Here is a 23,649-nt window from a genome sequence, read left to right on the forward strand (position 1 = left end):
CATGGGGGTGGGCAGACCTGGAAGAGGCTGCCCAAAAAGGCCATGGCTCTCCATCCATAGCTCAATGGGACACAGTCCTCTGCAACCTGGCCTAACAGGACCATCTCTGACCAGGGCCTGGCCCAGATAACCTCCAGAGGTCCCTTCCAACCTGAGAAATACCATTACAGTGTACATTTTATTTATTATACTTACAAAAAAGGAAGTATAAATCTCAATGAAGGAAACACAAGCTTATGCTACAGCAACAATGTTATTACACACCACCAGAAACCAGGACCACGTGTGATCACACTGCATGTGGCCATACAGATTGAGGCTGTTTCTGCTAATAGGGAATAGGAGCAATAATCTGCACACCTGTTTTCCAGAGAAGTGCTTGTCACCCCACCAGACCAAACAGGTACAGCAAGGGTACACAGGACATAGCAGTAGCATAGGGATGTGCAAGATTGTGAGCAGAAATGTTTTCTCCTTTATATTTGATGAGGATTCCTTCATCTTTGTAGGGTTGGCTGCCCTACAGGAAACTGGCTTGCCTGAGACTCCTCCCAGCACTCCAGGTGGGATACATTTCAGTGAAGCTGGGTTTTTCTGTTAGGTCAAGAACCTAAGTAAGGTCTCCAGAGCCCTTTGTGGTCTAAGGCAGAAGAGACAGGTTCAGAAGAAAATCCATCCCATTAACTTGAAATGCCTCTCTTACAATAACATTCATTTGGCTGACTAAATTATGGGAATATGGAATGAGATGAATCATGACCTAGAGGTGCCTGATCCTTCCCCTTGGCTAGGATGAGGTATAAAACATGAGGTGAGAGGTGAGTGTTGCTTTAAGGTGCTGGGGATTAACCCCGGCCCAAGGGATGCCTGAGAGTGGCACAGGGCCCACATCAGGGATGCCTTCTCCATTGGCTCTTTAGGGTGCCCAAGGGTCAGTGCAAGGAAGGAAACAGAACATCTTTCCTAGGAATTTCTTGGGCTTTGGTGTCCCCCGAAGAGGGATTAGGTTCTTCCTAGAAGTGGGCAGGCAGGAAGAGAGAAGAAGAATTGACTTCCTCAAGGTCACCAGTGGTGCAGTGGGCAGAGCTGGGAAGAGGAAGACATTATCCTTCTCCTGTTCCCCCCTCTAACAGCTGCCAGCTCATGCTCAGATGATGGGGGCTGCAGACACAGTTTCAGACCTCTGTTTCTGAGATGAGTTCACTTGCAGGCCAGATGCTTATATCCTTGTATCAGCACCAATCTCAGAGTTTCTTTCTAAGCTTGCTTTAACACTGTTTTTCTGTCCAACAGCCTTCAGTTCATCCATTCTCTTGTCAGAAGAAAGTCTTTTGGGGCAAGCAGGGAGATAGCGAAACCAAGAGACGTTGCAGTATTTGGTGCCTATGCCGAAGGGAAGATCATAGACCTTGGAAACAAGCTGAGAGCTCTCCATCCCTCCCTCGTGGCTTTGCTTCCACGCCAGGAGCCCCCGCTCCTCCTGTGTTCCTGCAACAGCAAAAGGGAGATTGTTGTGTTTAGAACAGTAGGTGTTCAAGCACAGGGCTGCTTTGTGTGCCTCACACCCACTGCTCAAATCCCAGCAGACCCAGCACAAAATACAAATCCCTTCTACTTAAACCCTTCTAGCTCCAAAGGTCTTTACAAATAGTCACTAATGAGCTTCCAGACAATACCCCTTTTCCTGCAACAGCTTCCAGATAAGCAGTCTTCTCCACTGCTTTCCATGGGAATCATAGATACCAAGACAAGTTTTCACCCGCCACGGGGGATCCAAGAACTGTTCAAAGGGGAGGTTCATACAGTGCTGGGAAAGCAAGGCTGGATGTTAACTGCCCAGACACTTCAGAGTGCATTTAGCTAGCAATTACTAGTCAGTCACAGGTATTTACCCTAGCCTAAGGAATTCCTAAGTGCCTGTAACTGCTGTGGCAGCAAAGTCCCTCTTAGGAAAGGGAGTGAGCACACCTGTAAATTCTGCCCAGAGGAACTGAAGATTGAGGGCTACAGGAAAATTAATGAGCCAAAGGGAGATTGGCTTTCCGAGAAGCCTCAGACAGTAACAGAATCTGGTTAACAGAGTGTCCTTCCTTCCTGCTCTTTTCCTGTAGCAGAAGGGAGGGTTCCCTCTCCTATTCTTGTGCCCTCCCTCCCCATGCTCAATGAAAATCCAAGGCTCTTTGCTGCCTGTGGGGGCCAGCTGCAGGTGGCCTGTCTTTGGTCACCAGCCTTTCCTACTGGTTTCCACTGCTGTGGCTTTAGTTCAGCCTCAGTTTTAGCAGCTCCCCTAAGGAGGCACATGTTGGCTCCTTCCACTTCAGAGGGCTTTCCTCTCTCTTTTTAACTAGCAACATTGTTCTAGGCTGGCATTTTCCCTGAAAGACGTATTTGCCAAATAAACCTTTTCCTCAGCCTGGAATGTTCCTGACAAATTATTCAATTTTTAATAAGCTGCTGTTTTCCAGCCAGAGACCATTTCAGTGATGTCTCCTGTTCCTCACCCCTCTCTGGGAGGAGTGCAGTCACACGGTGTTTCATGGTTGCTAGCACAACTCCTATCCACAGAACAGGAGTCATGAAGACAAAAAATGCCAGGGAACAAACCCTAGGACAGGCATAAACTAGCAGCCCGTTTCAGCAAATCCTACCTGGAATGGTGTTATCCAGGATAAAGCCCAGAAGTCCACCTACAAACATGCCAGTGGTGAGAAGCACCAGGATCACTTGGTCAAGCTGGATGATTCCTAGCAGAAAAATAAAGCTTTAGATAGTGGTGCAGGGAGACACAAGCTTTATCAGCAACATTCCCAGTGCCAAGAGGCTGCAAGCTGCGTGCTTGCTTGGACTAGACTTACAAATCCCAAAGCAGAGCATAAGATTTGGCAGTGGAAGGGAAAATTATCTCGCAGCCAATTTCAGACCTACAGTTTTATTCTGCAGGATTATTCACAGACCCACAGTGGGCAGGAGATGACTCATAAATACATTAAGAGCCTGTTAACAGTGCAGACCACAGCACTGTCTGAGAAAAAGCCACCTTCTGCTCCAAACACATGCTGCACCTCCACAACATAACACCTAACAGTTCCCTACAGGAGCACGAGCTTCAGTTCCCGAAGAAATATGGGTATATTTAGCATGGGATTGCACCACAAGCTCATCAGGTGTGATGTTTCCCCATGAGGGCTAAGGGCCATGAGCAAAGCCCAGTGGCACTGAGCATCTGATAGACCATCTATAGAGCTCTTTAATCAGCCCACCCAGCTCACCACATAGACTTTAAGAGAGGACACTCTGGCCTTTGTGATGAAGACATTAATCATACAAGACACAGTGAAGGGGCAGATGTTGGAGAACTGGAAATTTCAATAAAGTGAACTTGATGGAATTTAGTAGAGGAGTATGCTCTTGTGTTTTACAAGTCCGGCATTTTATTGTGTAGGAGCACATAAGAAAGCCTCATTCATCAAGAACCTTGACCAAGATTCAGCCCTGGAGTATTCTCTTGCCCCACCCCAGGAATGTGTCCCAGGGAAGTGCTCTGCAATCCTTAGCCCAAGAAGAATCTGCTGAGGTGCAGTCACTGACCAAAAGCAGATTTCTGCATCAGAGCTCTGCATCAAAGCAAAAGACAAAAACAGCCCTCACAGAAAGAAACAGGCAAAGCACAGGTTTCAGTGTTTTATCAGGAAAAACTGTTTTAAAAGACTTCTCTGGATCAGCCTTTCCTTAAGTTTTATACTACAGAAAATGCTTCTGATGTCACTTCTTACCTGTTTCCAGCAGTGCGCTATTTTTGCTTGCCCAGTTGGGAATTGTGAGGCCAGCAAATACAGAAAATCCAAAGATAAAGATGTTTCTTGAGGAGTTCATATCTGTGTACTGCACAGAGAAATTTCATACATTACCATGCATAAAATTGTGGATTACTGTTGTGTTCATGTGACATGGTGGGATGCAAACACTGCAATCAGGAGTGGACCCAGCCCTGGTGCTGCTGGGGCATTTGTGATCCTGCAGTCCCCAGTGCCAGCCAGCCCTGCCCTAACCAGGGAGCCCTCTGCAATTTAGCCCCTCTGGGTACAGCCCCTTATCTTTACCTGAGGAATTGCCAACATAAATATTGTGGTTACAGCTGGCACAGTCTGGTAAGAATCTGACTTGAAACTGTGGGTCCTGTGTGCAGTTTTGGGCACCACAATATAAGATACAAAGCTATTAGAGAGTGTCCAAAGGAGGGCCACAAGGACAGTGAAGGGCCTTGAGGGGAAGCCGTATGAAGTCACTTGGCCTGGAGGAAACTGAGGAGAGACGTCACTGCAGTCTGCAGCCTCCTCATGAGGGGAAGAGGAGGGGCAAGTACTGATCTCTTCACTCTCATGACCTGTGACAGCAAACAGCATGAAGCTGAGTCAGGGGAGGCTTAGGTTGGATATAAGGAAAAAACTTTTCACCCAGAGGGTGGTTTGGCACTGGAACAGGCTCCCCAGGGAAGTGGTCACAGCACCAGCCTGACAGAGTTCAAGAAGTGTTTGAACAATGTTCCCAGGCACAGGGTGTGACTCTTGGGGTGTCCTGCTTAGGCCCAGGAGTTGGACTCAGCATATTCTCTGTTTCAATGAAATTAAGTCCCCTTCAGCACAGATGAAAATGTGCTCACACAGCTGTTACCTGTAAATTGGAAATCCCCACTGCCGTGATAACTCCGAACATCACAAGGAACATGCCTCCAATCACAGGGATAGGAATGCTGGCAAGTATTGCCCCAATTTTCCCAAAGACGCCGCTCAGGAGCATGGCACAGGCACCAGCAATGATCACCATTCGACTCCCTACCTGGGGCAAGAGGAAGAGGAGGCAGTCACGCACCAACCGGCAGAGAAAGGTGAGGGGTGGCAGGCTCCAGCGCCAACCTGTCAGGCAGGGGTTGCAGCTCTGGCCCTAGCACTCCATGGCATGTTCAGGAACAGGTTTGGATGCAGCTGCTGGTAGGCTGGGATGCTGACACTGAATAGGAAGCATCAGTATTTGTGCACCATAAATATTTACAATGAAAGGCACTCTGAGAGCACCATACCTATTTACTCAGTGTTATCCTCTCTCTTACTGTTGACAGGACTTCAGCAGTTTGCTATTAAACTGAAATTAAAAAGTTAAATTAAGAGCACAGTAATCCCCACTTGTTCTTGCTTGTTCTTGCTCTAGCCTAGAAATATCTTGGCATATATACAAGCCTGGCACTGCAACCCCCCAGTCAATTCACTAGACAATTCTTCCACCAGCATTTAGATTGTCATATAAAAGTGGCCTTCAATGAGGTATCCCACAATGATCCCTCCATTCTTTGGAGACCAAGATTTTGGAGACCTGAGCTGGCTGGCTGATCCATCCTTATGTCTGGGATCTGATAGATTCTTTCTATGGTCAAGAAATAAGAAGTGAGGAAGTCTCTTGGTCTATCTGAACTGGAAAACTATCTCATCACCCATCTATCTTCAGTAAAACCATTTTTTTCCTCATTTTTCCCCTAGGAAGAGTCAGGCTGGCCTTTTCTTGGTTGAGCACTACAACAAAGATGGGATGAAGCACCAAGCCATGCCCTTCATTCATATCCATTACCTATATGTAACTGTTTCCTATAGGATTAGGAAAGAAAAAGAGTATCTGCCAAACAAAGGGTTGAAAGAGACGTTTATATGGAAAGTGAAAAGAAAAGCAGCAATATTTGTTAAACTTCCAATTCAAGATACACCTTGCCCACACCAAAACTTGGACTGCCTAAACAATCATGCTAAACTTGCAGCATTTGTGTCGGGGAAACTCTGTAATCCTCTGCAAACATTTTATAATTCAATTAAATATTTTAATCCCTCCTTTTAAATATCTGAAGAATGTCTAATTACGGGACAAGCTTCCTGTGAATGCTTTCAACAAAAACATTCTCAGTTAACTAGTAGTGCCTCTTTTAAAGTATTTCTTAAGCACGTCCCTTTAAGATATTTTAAGTCTTTCTTGATTGTGAAAGATAAATTAAGATTTGGTGTGGAGTTTCAAAAGCATGCATTGCCTTCAGGTGGGCTTTTTATATTCTCTGGCTTAAAACCTTGGGACACTATTACCATCTAAGTGTTAATTAATAAAAGCCAACAGATCTATTTGTTCCAGGATTAGAACAAAGATTCAGATTCTCAATTTGCTAAAATGTTGAATTACCATGTATATGGAGTTGGCTTTAAAGGAAAAAGACCTAATCCAGTGATAGCACTGAGACCATCTTCTGCTAAAGCCACTAGTTTAGAGCTTGTTTCAACTATGTCAGGAAAACAATAAAATCAGTTCTCTTTCTTAAGGTTGAAGAATCTGCAGGGTTCTCCACAATATGTGGCGATTCTGAGGCCTTTATCTCTCTAAAATCCTCCTTTTCTTGGAAAGGAGTGCTCAGTACTGGCATACTGGGTCTGATCAAGCAGTTTAAAAATTGGTGCCTGATGCCATGTAAGATGTTGCATCTTGGCAGCTTCAAGCAGCTTCTCCTTGACTTATCTGTCAGCCCCTGTATGTATCTGAGATCTCCAAAGACTCCTCAGGTGGTGCTGGACATCTCTGTTTAAGAAGAGGAAACAAGTCCCTTGTGTTTCCATTTGTTATGGAAAAACATGTTTCCCACATAAAAAAAGAAATTAAATCTGCCTTGTGCTCTCAGCACCCCCATATGTCCCAACCAGAGTGTTCACACTGATTTAAATTGACTGAGATGACACTCATTTTCAGGTCATTTAAGTGTGGACAGAGTGAGCAGAAGTGGGATCCAAGGGAAATATCTGTCCTGAATTGGGAAGGATGGCATGTCCACCTGGAGGACTTAGCGTACGTTGTGAGAATACATGTCCTATAATCTGGTAATTATGAATCTGGGCAGCATCCCATACATACAGTGCAGCACACATCAGGAAAGACTTGGCTCAGGTAAATGGTTCGTATGCACAGACTTCCTAGCGACAAGGTACAAGTGGTGACAGGCTAAACTGGACTCCATGCAGACATCCAGACAGCCCTTGGTGCTTGAGGCAGCCACCTCAGCCAAACACTAACACTGCAATGTGAGAAAAATGGTTATTGTGAGTGAGGTTTATAAAATCCAGTGAAATAAGCAATATTATAGAGTGGAAGCTGTAAGTTAAATTCTACATTTATTTACTGACTCGCAGCTCTTCTGGCATGACATTGCTTATTTGGCAATGATTTGAAAATGTTGTCCAGTTAGCAGCTAGATGTCTATCAGCCTATCCTCTGGCTGCAAAGCTTAGTGAAAATCTATGATCTGATTTTCACGCTTATCTCTGGAAATTTCTTTCCCTTATAAGAGCAATTAATATACTCGAGGAACTCACAAAACTTTATAGAGACATAAAAAACCAAACCTTTGCTATCCTGTTTTATAACCCCAAAGAAATAGTCTACCTTTCACATGATTGACATTCTTGGGTTATAAAAGTTGTGGAATTTGAAGCCCTATTAAATATTCTCCCTTTCACTTTCCCTCCCCTCCCCTCTCCTCTCCTGTCCAGGTTAGCTCAGATGTAGCATGCTCTCTTCAGCCTCACCTAGGCCAGGTGCTACGAGTGAGAGCACTAATTCCCTATGCAGACCAGATGCAGAGAAAGGGAAGCATTGCCCACCTCTGTTAAGTCATTCTTAGTGCTGTTGAGCTGGCCACCAGTGTGCCAGGGCACAATTTTCCAGCGTGCCTTTCGGGAGATGGGCTAAGACCACTCTCAGGTCCAGCACACACTCATGTGCACCACTGTCCTGTACACACACCACCACAGCCACCTGTTGCAGCGAGGCTCACCTTGGTGATGCCCAGGGCCCCCACGTTCTCGCTGTAGGATGTGGTGCCGCTGCCCGTGCCCCAGGCCCCAGCCAGGAGGCAGCCGATGCCCTCCACCCCGATCCCGCGGCTGATGGCGTGCTTCGGCGGCGGCGGGGCCCCGCACAGGCGGGCACAGGCGTAGTAATCTCCCACGGACTCCAGCATGGAGGAAATCACCCCGGCTAAGATGCCAAAGATCCCGGCCAGGCTCACCGTTGGCGTTCCCCACTGGCCTGCAAGTAAAGAGCTCGGCTCAGGTGGGTGGGGCACATTTGCCCTGAATCTGCCGCGGGGGAGAAGAACAGCAGGAATGGCCGTGGGTGTTTGCCTGATTTCTGACATTTCATCTCCCCCTGGTAATCATAAGTGGAGGTGCAAGCGCAGGAGCAGGCAGGATGGGGAAGGGGAGGCAGCGGTACCTGGGTAAGGCAGCCGAAACCAGGGAGCCTGAGACAGAACGTCCCCACGGGTGTCCGTCCGGGCCTGGTGGCCGTAGGCAGTGGGGGCCGCAGGGAGGACGCTGGTCACTGTCAGCGCGTAGCAGAGCAGCCAGCTCAGGGAGAGCCCCAGCAGCACCTGCCCATCACAAGCACCAGTGGGGTCTGGTTAGAGTAAGGCTGCGTCTTTGGCACGGCTGGAGTGGACAAGGTGTCTCCCTGCCCGACCCTTTTCCCTGCACACGGAATGCAGGCAAAGACGCAGCAGGGGCTTCTGGTGGCCCTCCCTTCTTCTCTCCCTCCCTCCCTCCCTCCCAATGATCAAGGCCATGGGGAACCTTTTCCCCTCTGCCCCTTGCCACCCAGGCTCGGCTGGGAAGTGCTAACTCATCTGGACACGAGTGGAAAGAGCCCAGGCAGCCCGCGGTGGGGGAGGCCAGTCCCCCCATCACAGTCCCCCGGTATCCAGGAACCCCAACCTACCGGGAAGATCTGGAAGAGGTAGATTGGAGAGAAGTGGAACTTCTTGCCTCTCTGGTAAGATGGCAGTGGCACAGCGACATTTTTCAGGTACTGAGAGAACAGAACTATGAAAAAAATAGTCCTAGAAAGAGGGAAAATGAGACCATAAATGAAGTGGGTGCCTAGCTGCTGTCCCCACATTAAGTGAAGACCTGCTACCCAAGAGCCCAGGACTCCAGAGGACCCATAAAAACAGGCTCTCAGCAGCAGAGGGTGGCTCCCCACTTCACCAAGCCAGAGGTGGAACAAGCTTTCCATCATAATCTACTGATAGCTCCTGCACATTTGCAATTATCTCTTTTCTCCTTATTATTTCAAGACTGACACCCCAGGTAGTGCATCAATGAGTATGACACAGTTGCAGAAAGGTTAAAAATGATTCCTAAGTAAAAGAAAGACCTGACAGACATGCAAGGTTCAGGTCCTGCCTGTGTAATTCAGATACACTAGAAATACAGGATTTATTGTTTCCTGATTTTAGGTTTACCTATGCTGCTTTTCAAGGGGCAAAAAGATCCTGTGACACAGAGTAAAAGAAAAGGATTTGGTTTGGCTGTGCAAATCCCTGTTTCAAAAGAAAAAAACGTCGTGGGACTGTGGGGCTGTACATGGTGCCCACAGAGCCCTCCCAGCCAGCCGAGAATGGGAGAGCACGGCCCTGTGTCTGCAAGGGCTGCATGATGGAGGGGCCCTCCAAGGCAAGGTACTCCCATGTGCCCCCAGCAGCACCTGGGGCTCGTGCTGGTGGAAGTAACTGCAGGTGCAGCTCCTCTCCCATCCCTTGTGTAGGACACATCTGTGAACAGCAGCACATCTGGGTGCACTCACAGCCTGCCCCCCATGCCTTTTACCCAGAAAGACCAACCAGATGAAGCTGGAGGCTACCACATATGGAGAGAGGTCAGGGACTGGGCATCCCATTTCAGTTGCTGAGCTGGTAGAAGACCATGGACATTTCCTGTGTTAGCCAGGCCTCTGAAGGGCTCCTCATTATTTTATAACAAATCTAAATTTTGTACATTGAGTGAATTAATCTGGATAGGATTTGGTGAGAAATCAATTGTACCAGCTGAAGTGCACTGACAGTGTTTTCCACATGTGAAAAGCTGACGAACTGTAGGTGCAATATTCAGGGACAGGCAGAATTCCAACAGTGCAAAGAAAATGCTGTCCTCGGTTCTCTGCAAAGACACTCCACAACATACAGCCAGAGGTTATCTATCCATCAGAATTCAAAGCACTGGATAACTGGAGGCAGAAAGTCTGAGGAGGAACTGGTTCCCATTCATGGTTTCTAATGCTACAGAGCCCAGGCAGACTGTGTGAGCACACATTTTGTGCATTTGCATGAACAAAGGTGCTCAGCAGCCTTACAACTCACTGCAGAACCCTCATCTGTCTCAGGGAGGTGTCACTGCTTATTATCCAGGTTGCCTGACACAATCTAGTAGCAACCTCTATTTTCAGTTGCTTATAGTTCTACCTAACTTTACCCATTCAGGATGAAAATTTCCATGGGAAACATCTGCCTCAGGCCAAATATTTTTGGAAAAATATATATCAAACCTATTTCAAAGAGTGATGTTCAGGAAATAGACATAGCATATAGCCTGCATGGAAAAGGTCATTTTGCCTTGAGCAGTAACAAGATATCCTTATGACCTGGAACAGAAATCTGAGATTTAGTAGAACTTGTTCTTCGAGGCAAAGGATATTGACATTTCTCACAAAAATCTGCTCAGGTATGCTCAGTCTGCAACAATGACTCCAGGTCCCAAGCAGTCAGCAGAAACAAAAGCTTTCGCATTTGCAGACCATAAAGATTCTGAGCCTTCTGAGTACGTCCAGGCCTTGCCCAGTGATTAACTGTATGTGCACCATCACCAGCGAGTAAGTCACCACACACTAGAGGAGTTTCTTGTGGCAACAATGGGGACCTTCCATCACAAGAACTCTAGGATGTGGTGGGGCTGAACACAGGCCTGAGACCACATGGCTCCTGTTTTCCTCTTTCTCCATCCCTGCTCTCCCTCTTTCACTAATGACATCCACAGAGTATGGAGAAGGCAGCAAAAGAGGACACATCTGGGATGGCTCAGGGCACAATGATCAGGCTGGAGCTAAGGTGTCTGAGTCAGGAAAGAAAGGATTGGGATTATCACGGGTAGAAGATGGGACACAAAGGAACAGGACAGAAAAGGTGACTTGGGCTGAGAGTAGGGACACAGGCTGAAGGACTGGGACCCCATTAATGGAGTGGCACAGTTGGGCGAAGAGTCAAGTGTGAGTCTGAGCTAGGAGCTAGTGGCTGGAGAAGAGCAGCAGAGAAAGGAGATAGTCCAGGCAAGGACATACAATTTGAAGAGGAAAATTCACACTGGTTAAGCAAAGGGGTTAGGACAAATCACCAGAGCTGGAGAACGAGACAACAAGCCAGGGATATGATGGGAGAAACACTGGTGAAAAGACAGCTAGGTTTTGAGCAGGGCTTGGAATTGTATGGGGTGCTGGTAGATGAGACCAGATAGGTGAGGAACTGGGGGTGGAAAAGAGGGGTGGCTTTTGGGGTCTGGGAGGGCAGGTGCAGGGAGGAGAAGGGACCAGGAGAGAAGTGTACTGGAGCATGTCCTCCCAACAGCGTGCTGTCTTTCAAGGGCTACAATCGAGCCTGTGTCTCGAGTCCTCAAAATCAGCTCTGAAAGCACCAGCAAATAATGGGAGCCCACAGAGAAGTTAACAACTTACTCCTGTTGCATGCTATCCATTGCTGAAGTCTAAATTAGGGAGCTGAAGGTGCCAAGTCTGCAAGGCAACCACACAGTGGCATTTCTCCTTTTTTAACTCATTTCTGAAATACCAAGGAAATTCTGCTGCAGTCTACACTCGTGCACAAGGGCAGGCACACAAATGTCCCTGCAAGAGCACTCACTGCTGCAAAGCTACATGTGCAAATAGACCTTTCCAGAGCCCCCCCAGGCCCTCTCTGGAGAGAGCAATTCCTCCTATTCATGTGAAGTCTATATATAAAGCATCAGCTATTTCAACATAGAATACCTAACTCTGAGTGCTCAACTTTGTCATTTTAGGATGTCTTTTCAACTTAAATAACGGGTGTGTAAGACCGTGTGTGTAGACAACTGTGACAGAGACTGCACACATGTGGGAAAGGCTTGTATCTCTACTGACCTATGAACTTTGGATTTTCACAAAAATCAGGGGTTTTAACTCATTTTTGGGTTTTGCTGTGTTGCTGAGGGCTTTAGCCTTCTGGGGGTTGGAGGAGAATGACTATGCCACGTGGCTGCCTTGCACAAGCCTGTCACATGTCAGTGCTCAACAAATAAACCTTGAACCCAGGGGAATTCCGCTACAGATGGCGACACTTGGTTTCATATTAGAGGCAGGTGATTTGTGTACTCTCAGCTTTCCCACAGATATGTGAGACTTACATGAATGCTACACCCCAGTGCTGCCCAGCCATATCCCCAGCTGACTCAAACAGAGGTAGTGCAACCAAGGTGATGGTGGGGGCAATCGTCAGGGGGCCGATGAACCTCATCAGAAATCCAATCAGGCCAGAAAATCCAACGAAGATTTGAAAGCAGGAAGCTACAATGATAGTTCCTTGCACCTAGGAAAATGGAGGATAAAAACAGAGGTTGGAAGGAGCTCCAGCTGTTGAGCCTTTTCTTCATGTTAGTGCAAATCTAGCATGAGAGCCAGGCTCAGTCTCCAGTGACAGACTGGCATAGAGGCCTCCTGCTGACAACAGTAAAACCTGGCTGAGAATTACATGTGGGAAGGACCACCAAAGCAGCAGCACAGCAACTCCCCCTTTGGCTGATGGATTTAGTCCTCACCAGGGCTGATTTTGTTCCAGAGATCACCTCCTCCCCATCCTCTTGGGCCACCCAAGCATGCACCACCTACCCTGCACTCTCCTGCCTCCTCGTCCAAGGCAGGGAAAAAGCTCTTGCCCAAAAACAGGAGCAGGGCCATGGTCTCTACTGATCTCCCTTTTGGGAAGGGCTTGGGTCTCTTCAGCACACTGGTGGGGCAAGTGACTCATTACAGCCTCTTTATTTTCCAGAGTATCAGTTTCGATCCGGGAACACATTTATCACCCTGAACTTCCCAGTGTTTTACAATCACTGACAAGGAGCCAGCAATTACATTCTGAAATGTCAGCTTCAGGCAGGGGTGAGGCTGCTCTCTGCCTTCTCAGATTTGGTGATAAGCCCAGGTTGCGACATCTGTGGTGCTGAGCACCTTCCTTTCCCCAGCTCCAAAAGGAAGAGAAACACAGGGGCTGGGTGAATGAAAGGAGATGTCAGCCATGCCCTTGTGATAAATTTATGTGTATCAATAGAGAGCAACCTGTGCTGCACAGCAAAATCCTTTGTGAGCTTTCAACACTTTCCAAGTGGTTTGGAAAGCACACCAACAAATGGATCAACAGAGGCAAATTTAGTCACTTGCTCTGATAAAGGCAATCAATGTAGAATAAGGCATTCCTCCTCCCTTCTGATTACCTAAGAATGCCCTTTTCCTTAATATTTACAGTAGGTTTTGCCTTGCTTTTTTTTTTTAACTAGGTTTCCTGTGCTCAGACAGGGTTCTTTCCTTGAAAATATTTTCCCTCCCTTGCTTCTTCAAGGCTAACTATGCTTCACACAGAAGGAATCTGACTGGACCAGTGGAGACTGCAGGGACCATAAATCACACGAGGAAGTCTGCATGTCCCCTGTTCAGCAGCTTTTTTGATAGAGATTAGATGCTTAGGAAGCTGCAACAGCATGAGGGCCAAGGTTCATTGGGGATAGAAGTTTCTCCAGCTGTGGTGGTCATGACATGGTCAGGCACTTTACTGAAAGCAAACAGCCCTGATACAGAGCAGGTGCCACTGAAAAGGTAATATACCTCTCGCATCCGTGTCTGCCAGACTTGGACGAATTCTGGTGAAGAGGCATTGACCAGGGTGGCATTCTGTGTCCAGGCAGGACACTTCCAAGTGGGAAGAGACAGCATTGCCAAGGTGGGGGCCAGGAATGTGAAAGTCCCTCCTTGAATAATAGGCAGCCTAGAAGGAGAGCAGAGGGAAAAAATGACAAGTGAGAATGATAGAAACTCAGCTCCATGTGGGTGAGAGAAAGGAAAGCTAAATAAATTTAAAAATCAGTCTGTCCGTGGCCTCTGACATTATCTTTTGAAATGTTGTGGCAGGTCACCATCACTGACCATGGGTAGGAATTACTGCCCATTGCATGCAAGAGCAGTGACATGGGGGAAGAGCTGAGGTTCAAATACCAGCAAAGGAGGGGCACATCGGTGCTACAGTCCAACCCTGCTACCCTTTGTTAAGGAAAAAGCAGTCCTCCTAATGGCCAATGAGACCACAGACCTGCACAGAGTAGAAAAACAAAAGGAAAAATCTGGAGGAGGGAAAACCACCAAGGAATAAAGATGGTGAGACACTGAAGAAAAGCTCAGCATCACTCTTGCCAATATCCAGTTGCTTCCTCTGTCCCCTTTGGCTGTTTCGGTTTTCTTCACAATCTGCTCATGAACACAAGGACATGCACTAACTACTTTCCATGTCACAATGATCCTGTCTGAGGGTGATAGAAAATGTGACTTGGCTTTTAGTACACCGGGTTTTAATGCCAATTCCTCTTCTGCATTTCCACTGAAACTAGAAAGAAAACCTGCATGGAGGGGTCTGTGGGCACTGACTGGGTGAGACCATGGCTCTCCCCCCACACCACATGTCTCTTGGCTTAGAGTATCTTTCCCTCTGGGAATCCCTCAGGCTGGCAAGGAGCTTGCATCTGCAGAGGAGCTCAGCACCAGCTTCATGCAGAGATTTATACAGCAAAGCAATGCTCCTTTGAGCTATACCAGCCTCTTCTCTTTCCATGCTCAAAGAAATGAAGACAGAGACCTAAAAAGCCTGACTGGCTCCTCAAAGCCCCACACAATTTTGCCCCCATTGCAGAGCAAGTTTTTTTAACCATTCCTCTAGTGTGCTTGAAAAATCCTAAGCTGCCTGAGGGCTGGCACAGCAGTCCTGAAACAGCCAAGGGAAACCTCCAAGGTGCCTGTGTTTCCTCCGTATAGGAAGCACCCCTAGGAGGAACCCCAAAGCAACCTCTCCTTGTGCCAGGAGCTCTCATGGCACCTGCTCAGACAAGCCATGGGACAGCAATTTGCAATTCATGTGAGTGATTTTGCACAGCTTTCCCTGAAACAGAGACATTTCTACAGTTCTTGAAAACAAGAGATGGCGCAGCTGTAACAGCACCATGTCTCTGTCACCTAAAGCATATATTTTTATCAGTCATGCACAACTGAAGCACTGTCAAAGCTTTGAAATAATTTTTCTGGGCAAGGCACAAGAAACAAACAAAAAAAAACCAGAGAAGGCTCAGGGTCATGACTTAGAATCTAACAATAGATTTATAGTTCCTGCAGTGTTGGTCCTTAAGCTATTTCACAGCCAGTGTTGGCATGGGTGGGCTCAGTGTTGACATGGGTAGGCTCAGAGGACAATGGGGTGCCAAAGTGATGCTTATGGGGCACACTGAACTCTTTTCTATGGGGTTTGCAAGAGGGAAAGCTGTAGAATTAGGGAAGGCAATATTATGTTTTGATAATCAATACATGATGTCCAAGCATTTACTAAGCAAGGCTCACCACAACAGCAAGTGACCTGTGTCTCCCCTCAGAAGCCTCTGATAGTGTCTCTGGTGACTGTCTGGGACCCCCTGCTGCTTTTTCATGCTGTGTAACATGACTGAGCTGCAGGCTGCAGTGGGTCAGCTTCTCCCTTGGCTATTGCATTATGAATATCCTCATGCCTTATAGCTGGGGTCAGCAACAAGGCAATTGTACCCTCAGCACGGCAGAAGCCATTCAAGTTTATCCCATGGGAACAACTCCTTACCATTTAATTTGATCTATAGTACCTCAATTAGCTATTCAGCCATGGGAGAGAGAGGCTCCCTGCTCCTCTTTCATCCTCAGCTACCAATAGACCAGGGGACATCACAGCTCTCAGGAATTCACCGAGGCGTTTGGAGGGTGCCTGGGAGAACACAGAATTCCTGATTTGCACCAGCAGCAATGGTCATGCACCCCAGCCTTAATTTAGCTGAAGAACCAGTTTCTCTGTTTTTTGTGGTCAGAGTGCCCCTCCTTCCTCCACTAATCCTGTAACAATGTAGGAGGGGAGCACCCTCCAGGAAGTTTGTCTACAGACACTTCTTAAGACAGAGATAGAAAAGTTTCAGTAGTGAATTAAGCAGGAGGGGTAAAAACATTTTGTGGAGCTGACAGTTGACCAGTGACTTGATGGCAGAAGTTTTAACCAGAGTCCTTCAGATTCAGAAGCCAAAGAATGTGTAATTTTTGTCTTTAAAGCAACAAACACAGGTTCCCACCATACTGGAGTTAAAAACAGCCTGTGGAAGGAGAGAGGAAGCCCAGAGTTATGACAAGGGGAACAGAAGAAATTTTTCAAGGTCAGCAAAGATACAGGGTCTTTCTGGAAAGAGGGAATACTTACAATCATCTCTCTCATTAAATGCTTCATTTTCTGGGTACTGAATAGCAACTCCATGCTCATCTCACTGCTGGCTGCCCATCAGCAAAGGATTTACCTTTTATGCCACAAATCCCTGAGCATGGGAAGTAGCACCACCTAACAGGATGTGCTGCTGAGCTGGTCCCTAAGTGGTGGCAGGTGGACTTCAATTTCTCCTAATTATCCCCTCCCCTAGAGTTTCCTGTAGAATCTGTGCTCTCCTGACCCTGGGTCCAAATTCAGAAGGCTCCTGCCTTATCTGGAGGATTGCTGGAGTAAGGAGCAAGCAGGTACTTTTTACTGCATGTTGCAATGCTCTATTATTTTGAGGACAGATTCCTTAAAGGCCAGACAAAAGGTATATGAAGTATCAGGAGATGCAAAATTCAGAACAGCAAGGTAGCCCTGTAAAGCTCTCAGCAGTTTCATGGTGCTTTGGCACGGGCCCTGATTGCCCAAGGGTAACAAACAACTCTCACTGATAAACTTTACAACAAGGTGATGGCCTAGCACACAGTAATTGGTCACATTCCCAGTTCTTGCATTTGGCCTACCTGACTCCAAAGAGGACTTGCAGCAGGGTGCAAATTCCTGAGACAAAGAAGATGGTGCTGATCAGGTGGCTCTGGGTCAGTAGATCATGCTGGAGGCAAAGCCCTTCGGACAGGATCAGCGGGACGGCTACAAGACCTCCCATGGCTGTCAAGAAGTGCTAGGAGCCACAGAGAAAGACTGGGTGAAGAAGGACACAGAACTGGCTCTATATTATTACCATGTTGTTGAGAGAACTCACAGATTTGTGCTTGGGCAATACCAGTATTACCCGTTCTCTCTCTTTTTTTTTTTGGCAGCTTTAGTGCTCCGTTAGGGGCTGTTCCAAAGCACCTACAAGAATTGCAATGCACCCGCTGAAATGTCTCCTCCTTTACATGCCCAAAGACTTGTTGTAGTGCTCTGGCCACTGTCAGACACAACCAGTTTATCCCCAGCACCTGCAGACAAAGCTGTTGGACATAGTTTTCCAGGAAGCTGGGGACATCCCAAGGTACAGGGAGAGAGCAATCAGGCAAAGTGAATGAAAGTATTTCAGTCTGTCTTATTTGCACCACAAAGGATGACGTAAAAAGCTGGGAATTTGGAGCTACATGTTCTTTGCCATCAGTAGCTTTTCTCACAGTGCAGTTATGGATAACCATAAAAATTGAGTGCCAAAGAATGGAAGAATTTGGCCTTGTATTTATTAGAAGAGTCACAGACATATTTCTATAATGACCTGTAGTTAATGACTAAATCTGAAAATAATTTTTCACACTTCTTTTTGTTTTAATTATTAACCTTTTTTGGTCACTCTCACTTTGGAGCACAGGACTGCAGTGGTGGAACTGGTGGCACTCAGAAACTCACTGTATTCATTAGAAGTATGTTTTATTAAAATTATGATGCAGATGTGTTGGGTTGATGCACTCTGGATTTCCCTTTAAGGAAACAAAGTACAAAATTCTACCACCCTCCAAGCACAGTCCATCATTATCTTAATGACTCTGAGGTCTCTTTTTCCCCCCAGCCTCCCTACCTGGGCATGGCATTAGTGGCACTGGGTCATTTAACACACCTGGCCACAGACCAGCCAAAACAGTGTGTGCCTTTTTGCTGAGGTTTTGTTGCCATGGGAAGGCTGAAGTTCAGAAGCGTTTGGCTACCTTCAGCCAAGGTACCCAACATGTTTGTATTAACTATATGACACCCGGCCCCAGGACTCTGCCTGACCATTTACACTTCAAAGGGTGCAGTGTAGCTGTGGGCACAATGATAACACTCAGTGCTCAGGATGTGGACCAAAGGACTTGAGCTCACTGAGATCCACCCTCACAGCTCCAGTCAAGACCAGTGAAGGTACAGCACTCCCAAATTCAGGTTTCACCCCAATTAACTGGCTGAACAGCCATGTACCTTTCACCTACTCCCAGCCTCCACCTTCTTCCCCATCTCACCTGAATGCCCAGCAGGATGCACAGATACCAGGGAGGTACATCTATGACAGTGTAGCCAAGCTTGATCCCACTGGGGCCAGTGCCCCCACCTTCCTCTGGGCCCCAGGCAGCACAAGCTGATGAGGAACAGCAGTGGCTCCCATCTTCATCCTGGACAACAGGAGAAACACTTTGTTAGCCACAGCCCGGCCCTGCAGACGCCCAGCAGCTGCCTCTCTTGCAGCCACACTCCACATCTGGCAGGAACACCTCCTGTGTAGCTTTCAACAATGCCACAATATTAAAAAAAAATATTATGGAGGGGAAATTAAAATAGAGGCACAAAACACATATGGAAAATTTTTGTATGCACTAGTATGTCTAGGCCTCAAGAAACAGTAGAGGGTGTCTCAATCTCAAAGGGACATCTGGACAAAGTGCATTAGTATCATTAAAATCTACCTAAGGATGAAGAAACTGCAACCAGAAGCAAGAAAGAGTGTGCAGTGGGTTCATCAGTGAAAGCTGCACTGTCCTCTGGTCTCTCTCCCTCCCAGCAGTTCCACCCAAAGAGCATTTTTGATGAAATACGCTAAAACACCTGGCTGCCACTAATTACTGAGTAGAAACACATTTTATATTTCACTTCCTTGGTCTTCTCTTTCCAATCTCCTTATGCTCACCCTTACCAGTGTTCCACCTTGATAAAGACACCTGCCTTTTGTCTTATTAGAAAACCCTGCTCCTACAGAGGAACTGAGTGAAACACAGAGACACCAGTAGATGGGAAATCCAAGCATCCATGCCAAAGGAGCTGACTGAAATTGCTACCCAGGAAGGCTCGGTCTCCTCCCAGGCAGCCAGAAGCCCCAGGGCTTCCCAGGGAGCTGTATGCCTTGCAGAGTTTACTTACATAAAGGTGCACTTTGCCAAGGAAAGCAAAGTAGGGCTTTGCTTCATTTGCAACAGCTTTTAAGTTAAGTAAATGCTCCTGGTTGTTCACTCCTCCTTCCAGCCCGCCCTGACCCCTGTGCGCACACACACTCACACGAGTGGGGTGGAGAGAGGCTGCCTGGGAAACTGCAACACTTAGAGCCAGATGCAAAAGCTAATTAAGATCCCAAAGCATTTGTTTCATCAACCCATCTCCAACCAGCAAGTCCTCAGCATGCTGGCAGCAGAGGGCTTTTCTGGGCTGACATGCCCTGCTCTGTCACGCAGGGACAGAAACCTGCTGTCTGGAGAAGCTCAACCAGTTTGCCTGCACCAAACTTCTTTTTGGTTTTTTATCCAAGTCCTGTGGGAACATGAAGACACCAAAATGCCCAACACAGCAAAGTGTCTGCAGAAACACTCCTGGCCTACCTACTGATGGAGGCAAACAGGTAGTGCTGTGGTCAGGGAACGGGGATATAAAATTAATGTTGCGTTCTGTTTTAAATTTTGCAGGTGTGGCAGATTAACACCAAATTCATTTGCCTGACACCTCCAGGTTTCCATTCTCTTGGCTGAGCCTCCAAAGTCCCATTTTAGATCACGCTGCTGAAAACAGGTCGTGTAATCCCTAAGACTCCAGACCCTAATATTGTTATTGATCTGAACTGTCGTGTGAGGGGTGGGAAACTCAGGTTGTAAGGGTATAATTGCTCATGAATTTCTTTGTTCAAGCTCCCTCCCCAGAGGCATGCAGCTCAAGCTGTTTCTACTGCAGTACCACTCAAATAAACTACCTTAATCAACTCAAAGCCCGAGACTCTGCTGCTATGGGATACCTAGGGTGGAGAAGCCTCTTTAACAACAAAATGTATTTATCCAGCCTAGGCAAACCGGGAGCATTGCAAATACTTCAAAATAGATAGGTGACAGCAGAGTTAATTCAAACGGGACTCGAGCATGAACTTCAAGAGCAAAAGGTGTTCCTTAATAACTCCCTGTGCAGACATTTTCATTTCAGAACAAGAGAGCCTGAGCCATGGATTAACAAATGTACAGCAAGGTACTTAAGACTGCCCATGCATGGGGTTATTTGGGGACAACTCCTGAGTAACACCACAGGTAGACAAATGCTAAGCTAGGCAGACAGCAGTAAGCTCTTTTCTTTTCATTGCAATTTTCCCCATATTAACCAGGAGGCATATTCCAGCCAGGCAGAGCCTGTGCCAGTAACAGCCCCGCATGATCATCACATGAGGGCCTGACCCTACCCAGGAGCTGGAGGGGAGCAAGCAGGGCTCAGCAGGAAAAGAATGGAGTGGAGATAACAGGATGAGACAGGGACTCAAACCAAAATGCAGGAGGTATCATCTTAAAATCAGAAAACATTATTTTGCTGTGAGAGTGACCAAACACTACACAGGTTGCTTAGAGCGGTTGTGGATTCTCCATCCTTAGAGATATTAAAAACTGTCTACACACAGTCCTAGGCAGCTGGCTCTGGGCAACCCTGCTTGAGCAGGGGGTTTGGAGAAGGTGACCTCCAGAGTTGCATTCCAACCTCAGCCAGCCTGTGATGCTGAGATGCTGTCAGGAGGACAAAGCAGGAGAAGTCTGGAGCAGGGAAGGGAAACCACTATTGGGGGTTCTCAGCCCAGCTGCTCCCATGAATTCAGGGGACCAGTACATCTTCCATGTGCCTCAGGCTCCAGACACAGCACGAGAGCCCTCAATTGCATCTTAAGTAAGTGCATCAGGAAGGCAGTCAGGAACTGAACTGCTTCAACCACAGGTAAAAGACCTTTGTCTTCTACCTTCTTTAGGATGATTCAGACCATAAGAATTCACAAGTCTGATATGTGTTATGGAAGAACAAATTGAAATTGAGAGCCTGTTAAAAATAAGGAAAGAAAACTCTGACTGGCTCTGAGCACTTCCCTAAGGCTCTGCTCACAGCTGGCACAACACCTTCACTGCACATAGCAAACTCACCAAGGGCTACCCAAGAAATGTGTAATTTGTACACTAGGAGGTTAAATGCTTCCTCCAAGGTAGCACAGACAGGTGGTCTGTACCAAGGTAGTGAGATGGTTGCAGGACCCCACTCCTTCACACCTGCTGACAGGAAATAAGCAAAGTTTTTAGTTTCTAATGGAGGTGACCCCTGCTGTGGGATAGGAAGGGGCTTCCACACCCCAGGACCTTGCTCCATGGCTGTTATAGCTAGCAGCATTCTCAGTGCACCCCACATCCCTGCACTGGTACATCATTTACAGCTTTTACTACACTGCTATAATTCTCCAGGGTGCCCTCCACAGCTGACACCCAAATCCCTTCTTCACCCACCTTTCTGACAATTCACCTCACTGGAAATAGGTCCAGAAGACAAAGAAACACGGTATTTACTACGCTAAATTTCTATTATAATTTTTCTAATTAATACATAAAATGCTTTACCCGGGAACACAGCCAGAAGCTCACTTGCTTTTCAGTACAGATACACTTGCACTGCCATTCATCTACATTATCATTTTAGAAATAATGGAGAGTAAAGAAGTTAAAAGAGTGCCAGAGAGTAGAAAGTATGCTGGGTCTGCAGCAGCAGCAGAGGCTGTAGTGAGGAAATCATTCCTGTCAATAAGACTCTTGTCAGTAAGAGCCAAGACAGAAGTTAAGCACACACCAGAATTATTGCAGCAGCCCGAGCCCCCGGCTTTCCCTTTCTTCTCCTTTCACAGGGCTTGCACCTGTTTATGCAAGAATTCCCCTTCAGAGAGCAGACTCACCACAAAGCTGGGGTTATCTAGCCCGTTGAGATCTTTGTCTGAGGAGGGGGTCATGTCTTCCACTTGCCTTCACCGACTGCCTTGAAAAAGAACCAGTCAGAAGAGGAAAGCCTCCCAAATTCCCACTCCGTCCAGTCAAAACCACTCTAAAAGAAATAGGGTGAGAAGATGCAGAAGCTGGATTTCAGGAGCCAAACAGCGCTCAGTCCTAGCTATTCATGTGAGCTGTATCGCAGAAGCATTTCCTTTTCTTTGGCTCAGATAAGCGACTCCTTTTCTCCAGCTTATTAGAGGACCGGCATTCAAATCAAACTGGAAAGCAGCCCTTCCCTGGAATGAGTTAATCAGTGCCTCACGACAGAAGAAACTTCATCCATAGGTTAGGATGCTGGAGGATATCAGAGGCATCCTGCACAGCCTTGGAAATTGTTGCTTCATTACCGTTTCAAGAGCAACTTGCATTTTTTTGTGTGGGTCGGGCCTGTTTAAAGATCTTTGTCATCACCTTTGGGAAATTCAATTATTAGATAGTTTCACTTCCTTCATATGTAAACAACTGTGTATTTTGGCTTAGGTACAAACACTGTCATCTTGTGGGGTACTCCTATTACAGCCTGAAAAGAATGAAGCTTTTCTGTGAATTTATTTATGGCAGCAATCAACGATCACGTGTTGAGATATATTAGTTGTTTAGCTTAAATAAGTTTTAAATAGAATGAGTCATAGTTGTAATACTGTGTGATTTAGAATGCTGTTTGCTTAGCTTTACTTGCTTAGCATGAGTAGCTAGATTTACAGAAGCCTTGGCCCACAAGCTGTGGACTTCCACTGACATATGCTTTTGGCTGAAAAACAGTTAATTTTCCTAGTAACCGGTACAGTGCTGTGTTTTGTCTTTAGTATGAGAAAAATATTGATAATACCCTGATGCTTTAGTTGTAATATTTATCCTGAGTCTAACACTTTTTTAGTTCCCCATGTTCTGCCAGAGAACAGGTGCACAAGAAATGCAAAACAGAAGATAAAGATGCTACAACCATCAACTCAATAAAATTAGGCAATGGCCTGCCTGCAAGGAGACAGAGAAGGAATCCAATAAGATATTAGAAGACACAGACCAAAAATCATCATTGGACTAAAAAAGTGCATTAAGAGCATATGAAGGGCAGGTATGCAATCTTAAGCATATAATTGCTTGGGGATTTCTTTGTTCATGGTCCCTCTCTGAAGGAATTCAGCTCAAGCTGACCTGTTGCTGTACCATTCTGTTAAATTCTTTATTTTTATAAATTCTGATGCCTGAGACTCTGTTGTGGGAAACCTATGGTTGAACCTGAATGAGGAGGAAGTGCACCTGAGAGCACGTGTGTGTGTGTGTGTGTGTGTGTGTGTGTTTGTGTGTGTGTGTGTGTGTAAAGGGACACCCATTGGCTCATGGAGCTTCTCACTGTGAAATGACTTTGGTCTCAGCTGTTTTAGTCTTGGGTGAGGGGTGGGTGTGCGTGTATGACTCCTGGAATGCTCAGGCAGCGGCTAGTCCTTTCAC

The 23,649-nt window shown here is 46.7% G+C and overlaps 1 protein-coding gene across 1 annotated transcript; it reads right to left on the bottom strand.

The window, feature by feature from the left end:
- Positions 1 to 1,219: 1,219 nt before the first annotated feature.
- On the bottom strand, positions 1,220 to 22,157 carry LOC309571887 (solute carrier family 23 member 1-like; the record flags this gene model as incomplete). The annotated part of the gene is made up of 12 exons (XM_082279770.1): positions 1,220 to 1,488; positions 2,649 to 2,744; positions 3,774 to 3,882; positions 4,672 to 4,836; positions 7,853 to 8,106; positions 8,293 to 8,449; positions 8,794 to 8,914; positions 12,282 to 12,463; positions 13,753 to 13,912; positions 16,969 to 17,126; positions 18,406 to 18,555; positions 22,104 to 22,157. 12 exons carry the CDS (start codon positions 22,155 to 22,157, stop codon positions 1,220 to 1,222), a joined length of 1,875 nt encoding a protein of 624 aa, XP_082135896.1.
- Between the last annotated feature and the right edge of the window lie 1,492 nt (positions 22,158 to 23,649).

Source organism: Coloeus monedula (assembly GCF_965178545.1).
Source record: "Coloeus monedula genome assembly, chromosome: 4".
Lineage (NCBI taxonomy): Eukaryota > Metazoa > Chordata > Aves > Passeriformes > Corvidae > Coloeus > Coloeus monedula.